Below are 10791 nucleotides of genomic sequence, written 5' to 3'. Positions count from 1 at the left end.
GGCGGGGCCTGGGTCGGGGAGATAGGATTAAAGCGATCGTAGCAAGGTAGAGAGAGATCTCACTCCAAGAGGCCCGCGTTCAAGACGGCTCCCAGCTCTGCCCTCCGGACGTCCGCGCGACGTGTCCAGACGAGCATCGAGGAAAAGCCACAGGACACCGAATACTGTACTTAGAACCGTGAGTAACAAGGTGAATTAGTATCGTAAGCAGATAAATCGGGAATAGGCATAGAGGTATCAGCGTAGGCCAGCCTCGTCGATTCATACTGACTTAACAACAAGTCCCAGGTAGCCGAGAATAAATCATTAATAGCTGATCGTGGCCTCGTGTGATCTCGCTGAGAAGTGTGAACGCGTGTGGTGCTGTGTATACAGCGGCTCGCCTCGTGGGAGCGCTGTGCAGAGCGGCGCAAGAGAGGGTGTCGCGTTTGGAGTGCACGGAGCTGCGTGTTTGTGCGTGTGCGTACGTTCACTACGTGTATGATACAGGTGCGCGATCATAACGTGAGTAGTCAGTGTTGAGTGAGTGCCGTGTGGTGCTGTGTATACAGTGGCTCGCCACGTGGGAGCGCTGCGCAGAGCGGCCGAAGGGAAAGGGCTGCCTTTGGAGTGCGCTGCACTATGTATAAGTATCCTCGTAGTGAGTGAGTGCGAGCGGAGCTGCGTGTGTGCGCGTACGTTCACTACGTATCTGATACAGGTGCGCATTGGTAACGTGGTTATTCGGCGTGGAGGCGAGTACTGCACAGGGCTGTAGACGGGCATACGTATACTCCCAGCGAGCGAGTGCTGCGCGAAGCTGCGTGAGGGGGAGTATGGTGTTTGATTGACGATGCGGTGCGTACGTACGCTCACAGCGTGGGAGCGCTGCGCGAGGCTGTACGAGTAGGGGCGTCGCGTTCGAATACTGGAGAAACCCTAGCGGGTATTAGGGTGGTGCGGCAACGCAACCGGGAACAGGGGATGCAGGCGGTGGAGACCCCGGGGGCCAACGGCCCCCACAAAAGGCTTCGACATTTCACGTGGCCTCAGAAGTGCACCTAGCCTGGCACAAGCATGTCGGGTTAACGCGTGGCCACCACTCGAGTGGTGAATGGCGGCTGTTGTTGTTGTTGAGCACGTGTGTGAGTGGAGTTTGTATGTTTCATCCCGAGTTCTTCGGTTTCCTCCCATGGCTAAGGGGCCGTCCACGATTTTGGACGATTTTTTACCCCCCCACCTTCATCACACGACGTCACAAAAAGTCAGACCCCCTTCAAATATGACGTCACAAAGCTCTGCCCCCCCCCCCCCCCAAAAAAAAACATGCCATTGTCGTGCGTATTTAATGTGGCGCTGCACTGGTATTGTAGGAGAAAACATTTATTAAAAAGTCTATTTAATTAAGTAGAACGTGTTGTCTATATTTATTTAAAGTTGCACTTTTTGATGTGACGTCATATTTCTCAACCCCCCCCCCCCGTCACACGTCACAAATGTCTGACCCCCCCCCCCCCTAGTTGCGTGACGTCATTTATGGACGGCCCCGAAATCACCCACATGCGCGGTGTAACTTGGTATATTTACCAAACATCCCCCACGCCGGAAAATATTTATTTTAAACTAATCTGCAAATTACTCAATGTGGAATCACAGCAGCAGCAGTGGCAATATCGCCCCCCCCCCGACTGCAAAAACACTTGGCAGGACCCCTCCTGATAAATGAGTCTTCAGACTCGGTGAGGTTCTCTCCTCTGTGGAAACAAGCGTCGTCATCAAGGACTCCGAAAGCCGCACTTCTTGGATTCAGTTTATTGCCCTCAACAACAACGTCCAGTGCCCACCACCGGCCAACACCACTCCCTTGCTTTACCTCTCCCCCCCACTTCCTCCATTTTATCCTCCCACCTCTGCAATCCCCTCTGCTCCCCTTCCTCACAGTCCCTCAACGGGATCCCACCTCCCTCAACTTTCAAACCTTCAAACTAATCAGCATCTCGCAAGCCACATCATCATAGCTATCTTTATAGAGTAGCGCCCCACCCCCCACCCCACGTGATGGTTATGGTGTTCATCATATCCATGGCACCCCTATGTCCTACGAAGACGCTATCCAAGGATGTCTAACATCCTTACAATAATAATAAAAACACACGCATGAGGCTGGAGCCTCCAAAACTCCGGTCCCTGCCCCCCCCCATCCTTCACCCCCACGCCCCTTGGGTCCACGTGGACCTAAAAGCCTCTCGGTTTAAATGAGAAAAACGGCATTACATGCTGCACTTGCCCGATGTTTGCTAAACCCGTCCACGCGACGGGAGAGAAACTGCTGAATCAATTATAGCGCCCTCATAAAAGGTCACGTGTGTGTGTGCGTTATGTCGATGTGTAGGTGATGTGTGTGTCATGTGGAGGCCACGTGTCACATGTCTGTCAGAGATCACGTGCATCACAGGGAGGTCATGTGGAGATCACATGGAAGTCACGCTTGCCACGTGGATGTCACGTCTGTGTCACTTTTGTCACGTGGAGGTCACATCTGTGTCACGCGGAGGTCACGTCTGTGTCACGTGTGTCACGTGGATGTCACGTCTGTGTCACGTGTGTCACGTAGAAGTCAAGTGTGCATCACTTGTATCACACGCACGTGTGTCACTTAGCGGGCTGGCGTTTCACGTGTGCGCGTACACGTGAAACGCGCGTTACGGTGACGAGTGAAGGATGAGCGCCGCAGAAGTGGAGCTCACTCGAGTACTCATATCCCGAGTGGGTGACGCTCCCCGCACGGTGCCGCCGCTGCCACCGCCACCACCAGGATGAACCCTGCCAGGCCCTTGCCGCACGCAGGAGGGGGTTGCGAGCCGTGGGAGTGCCACAGCTTGCTTGTGCCTTCTCGTCATATCATCTCGTGTCATCTCGTGTCGTCTCGTCGTGCCATCACGTGATAGCACGACAAGATGACAATCATCTCATACCCGTCTCATCTCGCGTCGTATCGTCATGTCATATCGTCTCATCGTGCCTTCTCGTCGCCTCCGCGGCCGTCACGTCGTGGCCGTCATGTAGCGGCCATCATGGCGCAGGCCGCGAGCTGTGGAAGATGCTTCGCGACGTTGCCTCCCGGCGCATGGCATCGCGGCGCCGCCTCCACACGCGGATCACCTCCTCGTCCGCCTCGTCAAACTCTGCTCCGTTCGGGGACGCCGCCTCCGCCGCCTCCGCCGCCTCCTCCTCTGCGTCAACTGCAGGGGGAAGCGAGGACATCGTCAAGTGGCGAGTCGGCGCCACCTTCCTCCCTCCTTGCCCGGATCAATGCTTGGCGATAATCGATGCTCTCTCTCCCCCCCACGTCTAGCCAGGAATTCTCCATAGCGGCTCTAGTGGAAGGTTTTACCCCCAACCCCCCCTTGGTCAAATGATAACAAGCGCCGCCCCATGTAACAGCTGCCGTGGTGAAACACCGAGGGGCATTCTCATCGCGCGCCCTGAGTTTGATTCCCAACTCGGGTGCCGCAGTGGCCAGATGTTAACTTTCTCACTTGGTATGAAGGAGGTGGTGGGTTCGATCCCAACTCTGATGCTTGCTGCATATTTGGAGTTTGTGTGTCTCTCGATCTTCCCGTGGTCGTGTGGATTTTTCTCTGGGTTTTTCCCTCCACATTCAGAAATACGCGTTAGTATTTGGCTGTTGTAAATTTCCACATGATAAGCCACCTCGTTGAGCTATCATTTGTGGCCAGGTCGCTTCTGAAAAGGAGCTTCATGGCTCAGTGGGCCTTACTGTTAAAACAACTAAAAATATTTTTTTCTTGTTTATCGTTTAGTTTAGGTATCTTTCTGCATGGAGTTTGTACATTCTCCCCCTGTTCTGCAGAATATGTGTGCCTGCCCTCGACACTTCACGCGGCCTCAAAGTGCACCTTAGCCTCGCACAAGCACCGTGGAAATGTCACCGCCACTTAGTGGCTAATGGCAGCTGTTATTGTGGTTGTTGTGTGAGTGGGGAGTGATGACGCAGGAGTTAGCATGCAGCACTATGGACCCGGCGACCAGATTTCGATTCCCACTCACGGCCAACTCCAGTGACGATTATCTTAACTGGTTCCGGGTCTCTCCTAGGCCAGCTAAGTCACAAATGAGTAACTGGTGCGGTGTGTAAAGATTGTCACTAAAGTATACAATACACGACGTTTCGGGCAGTTATATTCTTGCTCATTCAAAGTTTTAACAGAATCAGCACAATGCATATGATGGTTGCCTGAGTTCTGTTCTATATTCAATAGGAACAGAATCAGCAGAAAGCACTTGGTGATGGTTGCTAGGGCTCACATATTGATTGCTCTGCTATGAAGGGATGGCCACTGCCCGAAACATCACCTACTATTATTACATATACATGCGCACGTTTACACAGCGCACTGTTGAGTGTTGTTTGCTCATGAACAGCACTTTACATCAAAGACTCTTTCCAGGGACCAGACCCCAGACCTGCCGCTCTGCGCCACTCTTCGTCATTTGTTCTCGTGTGATTGCCACGCTTGCGGTTGCCCAGGAGAGCATCGGAGTTTCAAGGCCCCGGCTGCGCTCAGTACTCACCGGCACTGCCGCCACCGCCGTGCGGGCGCCGGGATCTGGACACCTCCACCTCCTCGGCCTCCACCTGGGAGACGACGCTCGTCAGCTCGCGCTCCTCCCTCACGACGCCGCCGCCGCCACCCATCCTAGGCCGTCCCCGCCAACTCCCAGGGAGCGCCTCGTTGCACTCCTCGCTCCCCTCCCCGCCCGCCTCGCCCGTTTGCCTGAACGACTTCTTGAGCCGCTGGGCCCTGCGCGTCAGCCTCTGCACCGACTCGAGGAGGCTAGCTGTCGTCTCTCCGTCACCCTCTCCTCCCTCCTCCTCTTCGCCCCCCTCCCGCTGGCGCGCATCATCCCCCGACCCCTCTTCCTTCCTGCCGGTGCCATGCTTCTTCTTGAAGATGGTGCTGCGCTTGTTGCAGGCGGTGATGCGCTCCTCGGCGTAGCCGCTCATCATGCCCAGCACCTCGCTCCGCGTGCGCCGCTCGCTGCGCTCCAGGCGGCCCAGGTCCACCTCGTCCTGGAAGAGGGTGAACAGCGGCTTGCTTGTGCCACCTCCTCCTCCTCCTCCACACGAGAACCGGGAGGCTGTGCTCTCCGACCGCGAGCTCCACGCCTGTTGTCCACCGAGGGACGCTGTCTCGCTCCCGGTGTGACCTCCGCCGCCATAACTGTCGCGGCTCAGGTACGAGCGCCGGCTCGTCGCGGTCGCTGCGCTGCGGACAGAACTCTGCGCGCTAAACACCGATGATGTATCGTCGTTGTCCGCGTATGCCGGGTACTGCTGTGGCTGCTGCTGCGGCTGCTGCTGCTGTTGCTGTGGCGGCAGCCGAGCGGCCTCCTCCCTGTCTGCATCTTCTCTCTCTATGCCAGCGAGGATCCCGCGGCTGCGCTCCAGCGCCTCCTGCAGCCGCTCGGCAGCGCCGGGCTTTTTGAGCACCTTAGCCGCCGCCGCGGGCGGCTCGCACGTGAGCGCAACGATGTCGTCCGACATGTCCGTGCGCAGCTTCCGCTGGCGGCCCAGCTTCCAGCGCTGGTAGGCCGCGAGGTCCGGCAGGCCCGGGTCCGGCGGCGGCGGGTCTGGCAGCGCCGGCGGCTGCTCCGCGTCGGCACCGTCCCTGCCTGCGCGCCGGGGTGCTTGCCGGGGCGGGAAGGCCTTGTCAAAGGCCCGGTTCCGGTCGTCCAGCTCGCGCTTCTTGAGGCGCCAGCGCTGCACGGGTGTGAGGCCGCCCAGCACCTCCTCGCGGCCGCCATAGAAGCTGAAGTTGGACTCGGTGTCTTCGTCGTCGTCCGCGCGCCATCTGGGCACACCGCCCTCCATCAGGTCCAGCGACACATCCGTGCTCGCCCCCGTCCAGCTGCTGCCGCCGCTGCCCTCCGACGCAAGGGAGTCTCTCCTGCCCGCGCTACGAGCCGGTGTCCGCCCGCCCCGCTCCCCGCCTCCCCGTCTGCTCTCCTCATCCTCTCCGGACAGCCCGGCCCGGGAGCGACTCTCCCCCTGGCCCAGCGTCTCGTTGCGGCGCCTCCACTCCTGAATGATCTGGTCCACCTCGTCGTCCGAGTCCGCAGGCCGCGGGCGTCGGCCGTCGGCGCCGTCGTCTCCCGCGTGCTCACTCTCCCGGCCACCGGCATGGCCGTCTCCGTCGGACGGCGCAGTGAGAGGAGATTTCCGCACTTGGCCGGACACCTCGATATGCTCGCTCTCGAACGCCCGGGAGCCGGAGAACCGGCTGCTGGCACGGCTCACGACGCTACCGGCTGGCTCCGGCTCATCGTCCCGCGTTGACTCGGACCATAGCCTCCTCCGCCTGCTGCTGCTGCCGCTGAGCAGCGAGGAGGAGCGCAGGAGAACGGTACTTGCGCCATCGCTGTCGGTGTCGCACACCTCCATGCGGGCGTGCAGCGACCCCGCCCAGGAGCGCCGCCGCTCCTCTGTGCCGCTCGCCACGCTGCTTGCCACGCTGGTCGCGTCGTCCTCGCGGGACGTCCACCGCCGCCGCACGTTCACTTTCTCTTCCAGCAGGCGGCGTGTCGCCCGCTCGCGCACATTCACCACGCTGCTGCCGCCGCTGCTGCCGCCGCTGCTGCTACGGCTGCTGCTGCTGCCCCCATCCCCGTTCCTGGTGGTGGCGTTGTCATTGCGGCGGCGACCTTCGCGCGCCGTCGGGGCCGGCTCGACTTCGCGCTCGCTCAGCAGCTTCTCGTTCAGTTCCCGCAGCTGCCTGCAGCCACACGAGGCAGCAGCAGCCACAGCAGCAGCATCAGCAATAGCCATACGGAGCAGCAACAGCAGCAGCAACAGCAGTTGCGACGGTCGCGCCTCGTGAGCCTTTCTGTGTGTGGTGTTTGTATGCAAGTCCTCCGGCTTCTCTGGTTTCCTCACTGAACTAAAAACGCACACGCGCAGCAGAACTAGTTATTGGCCAAAAACATTTCAATGCTGACAAAAATTTCCTGCATATCAATGAATGTGGGATCACATACAGCAACAGCAGGAGAAACTTTGTCCCGTACTACTGCAACAACAACGTGGCAGGACCCTTGTGAGTCTTGAGACTCGGGCTAAGGCTCTCCTGGGGTGGAAAAGCACCATTAACGGGCTTCGGGATTCTGACGCGGCGAGGGTGGCGTTCAGTTCACTTCATTTAAGTTGCGCCCCCCGTTTCTCGCTCCCACATCTCTGGGAGACCACATTGGTTCCGACGGCATCGTACGCTCCGGCCCTAATACGACGTTGCAATCGTGTCCCGGATGGTAAATGAGAATCACGGTTACGCTTTTAAGCGCCAATGTTATTTATCATACGCGTGGGTTGAGCCGGAAGCACACAGGGTACCTAGCCTGGCACCGGCAGTATGGGCGCTCTGCTGACAGTGGCAAACGGTGTCTGCTGTTGAGGCGTGCACGTACGTATGCATGCGCACGTGTGTGCGCGTGTGTGTACGTTTGCACGTGTGCGTACGCTTGCGTGCACGCTTGTGTGTGCACACATGTGTTTATGTAAATGTGTATGTGTGTGGGTGTTTTTGTGGGCGGGCGTGCGTGCACGTGTGCATGTACGTGTGTATGCTAGCCTCCAAATGTGTGTGTGTGCATTTGTAATATGTGTGTGTGTGTGTGTGCATGGGGAGCGGTATTGTTGCAGTTAGTGCACTGCTCTACGAACCAGATGGCCCAAGTTCAAATACCGTTCATGGTCAACATCAGCGATAATTATCTGAACCAGTCCTGGGCCTCCCCTAGATCGACTCAGCCTAAAATGAGTACCTGGTGTGGTGTGTAAACATCGCCACTGGGGAGACAAAGGCGGTCAGGTGTGGTGCTGGCCACCTTTGCCTTCGCGTGCTGTGCCGGCCTTCATAGGTGCTCGCTGAAAGCACTTGTCCAAAAAACCTTTTAAGGCTATACGGGGTATATTTGTCTTTGCACGTGTGTATGCATGCGTGCATGTAGTGTGTGTACATATGTGTGCGCGTATGTGTGCGTGAGTGTGCTGGGGCGTGTGTGTGTCTGTACGTGTGTGTGTACGTATGTGTGTGTGTGTACGTATGCGTGTGTACATGCATGGGCTCTGGGTTGTTCTTCGTGCTTTCGGAGTCCCTGACTCTCTGCTCACAATCATTAAGGACCTTCATTATGGTGGGCAGGCCTGGGTAAAACTATGTGACCGGGAGTCGGAGCAATTCTCTGTTCACCTTGGGGTGCGACCGGGATGTCCTCTGGCTCCCACATTATTTAACATTATGTTCGACTATGGATCAATCTTAATTTTAGAACTTTCGTGATTGCAGGAATTATTATTTGGTTCTTTCGGTTAAGTCACGTCTAAAGATAAAATAATAAATTAAATTAAATAATAGAATACGACGTTTCGATTGCAACACAAGCAATCATCATCAGGTATAATGAAATAGCGACATAAAATCTAACCAGAAAACTATAGACAGACATATTAGCAAACAGATATCACCAAGATACATAGCGGGAGCAACACAGGTAACAGAGAGGGGTGATCGTCTCTGTGGGGTGGCCTTAAATAGACAGAGGGGGGGGGCGGAGGCAGAGAGAAGGAAGGGGGGTTAGAGAAAAAATTAGCATATCAATGAGTGGTCAACAGACGTGGTGCTGCCTGCTCACAACAATGAGCGGAGCGTCGGGTGGCTAAAACACAGCAAGTTGGCACAGTAGGGTACACAGTTGGTGTATCTGCCAGTCATCTCAGTCAGTCAGTCCATGGCACCTGGGTCTGTCCAGTGACCTCCTGCCAGTGGGCGTTCGACACTTCACGTGGCCTTAACGTGCACATAGCCTGACACAAGCGTCATGGTGACATCACCACCACTTAGTGGCATGTTGTGTGTGTGTGTGTGTGCGCGCGTGCCTTAGGAAGCCCTCGTTTGGAGAGACCGGTCGCTTGAGCCGGATCCTGGTGAGCGCCTCCAGCAGGGGCAGGTGATGGTAAATCATGAGGTACGCGGCCACGAGCGCCGCCGCTCGGCTGTATCCCATCACACAGGTCACCAGCACCGTCCCTACCACACACACACAGGTCAACAGCACTTATGAAGGCCAGCACGGCACACAAGTGGATGAGTGGCTAGGACCACACTCGACCACCTCTGCCCAATATGCATGTTTACACACTGCACCAGGCACTCATTTAAAGGCTGAGTCAACCTCGCGCAGCCCCCACGGTATAAATCAGACCACACGCACACAGACACACACGTGTCATGTCATGTAATCTCTCTCCGGCTTTCAGATGCAATTATTGACACAGGTAAAGATGTACATGTGTCTACATACGTATGGGGAGCAGTGGCACAGTGGTTAGTGTGCTGTGCTACGAACCCGGTGACACGAGTTCAATCCCCGCCAACCGCCAACACCAGTGAAAATTATCTGAACCAGTCCTGGGCCTCCTCCAGTCTTAAATAGAGTACCTGGTGCGGTGTTTAGTAAACATCGCCTCAAGGCTAAGACAGCCAAACGTGGTGCTGGCCATCAGCTCTCACGTGTGCCATGTTGGCCTTCATAGGCGCTCGATAACATTACTTTCCCCGCACACCGCGCTCCGTTTCAACGTTTCCGCGTGCGACGAGACCCTGTATTTACCCAGAGGGTTCAGAGGAATCGCACATGGTCCTACAAAGCCCATAGGCACCACAGAGGGCTCTTTAAGTCCTAGCGGGCCCTCTAAGTCCTAGCGGGCCATGCAAGGCCCAACGGCACCACATACGGCCCTACAGGGCACCACATATGGCCCTACAAGGCTGAGAGGGCCCTGCAAAGCCAAGAGGAACTGCACAGGGCTCTACAAGGTCCAGAGGGCCCTAACAATGCACAGATGAACCACACAAGGCCCGAAAAGGCCCAGATGACCTTACAAGGCCCAGATACACCACACAGGGCCCAACAAGGTCACTACGTACGCCTGTAATCCATTGCACACAGATGCCGTGAAACTCCCATCCCATGGGCATCGAGGAGCCATACCGTGGCTCGCTAGGAGAAGGCAGTACAGCAAACACGTGGACTCCACCCGTTCGATCTGTATGGGATAGAGTGCTGCCCCCTTCGTCGCATGTTTGGGTTTTCTTGGGTGCTCTGGTTTCCTCCCAATAACATCTTAATACAGAGGACCATAGAGCTTGGCCAATTCTTGGTAGCACTGGCTCATCGCCCACATGACTGCTGCTGCTGCCTTCCTGCTCATCTGTAGTCCCTCCTCTCTTTCCCGCTGTCTCTCTCTACGAGAGGAGCGCACGAGTGAACGCTGCACCACGGTGGTAAATGCTGCGCAGCGTTCCGAATTTGACGATCGTTGTTAATTCTCATTGCATTCACATCAGCTGGGCACCATTCACGTTGAGAGAGAGAGAACCTGTTTTAATCAGTGGGCGGCAGAGTCGAGGCCTAGCGCGCGCACGCGCGTAGGGGGAGGGGGAACAGCCCGGCCGCGTGTCCTAGCCGATCGATCAATCTCATTGTCAGGGAGCCCACGGCAATCACCGCCAGGCTCCCACCCCCCACTGCCCGTTCATACCCGTGCCCCCACCCCCCGGGGTCAAAAGGTGGCGGCAACCGTACTGGCGGCTGGACCATTACATTATTCATGACGCGTGCACGTGCGTAATGAATAACGCTTTAATGCAATAGCCATATCAATAAGTGATATTCCAGTACGTCTTTGAGGTCCGCCTCCGATTCTGGTGTTTAAGTTCTGCGGCTTCTCCG

The 10791-nt window shown here is 56.7% G+C and overlaps 1 protein-coding gene across 1 annotated transcript in view; it reads right to left on the bottom strand.

Annotated features, from left to right (window-relative positions):
- Positions 1-2550: 2550 nt before the first annotated feature.
- The window catches only part of STYXL2 (serine/threonine/tyrosine interacting like 2), a 91412-nt gene continuing 83171 nt past the window's right edge, over positions 2551-10791 (bottom strand). Inside the window, exons 5-7 of the mRNA XM_078882411.1 lie at positions 8936-9086; positions 4576-6776; positions 2551-3221 (exon numbers count right to left, since the gene is read on the bottom strand). Coding sequence (XP_078738537.1) covers positions 3052-3221; positions 4576-6776; positions 8936-9086 — 2522 coding nt within the window. The 3' untranslated portion in view covers positions 2551-3051. The remainder of the gene's footprint in view (positions 3222-4575; positions 6777-8935; positions 9087-10791) is intronic.

The sequence above is a fragment of the Lampetra fluviatilis genome, chromosome 65, assembly GCF_964198595.1.
Source record: "Lampetra fluviatilis chromosome 65, kcLamFluv1.1, whole genome shotgun sequence".
Lineage (NCBI taxonomy): Eukaryota > Metazoa > Chordata > Hyperoartia > Petromyzontiformes > Petromyzontidae > Lampetra > Lampetra fluviatilis.
Note: the sequence above shows the minus strand (reverse complement) of the source record. Positions and strands in the feature narration are given on the sequence as shown.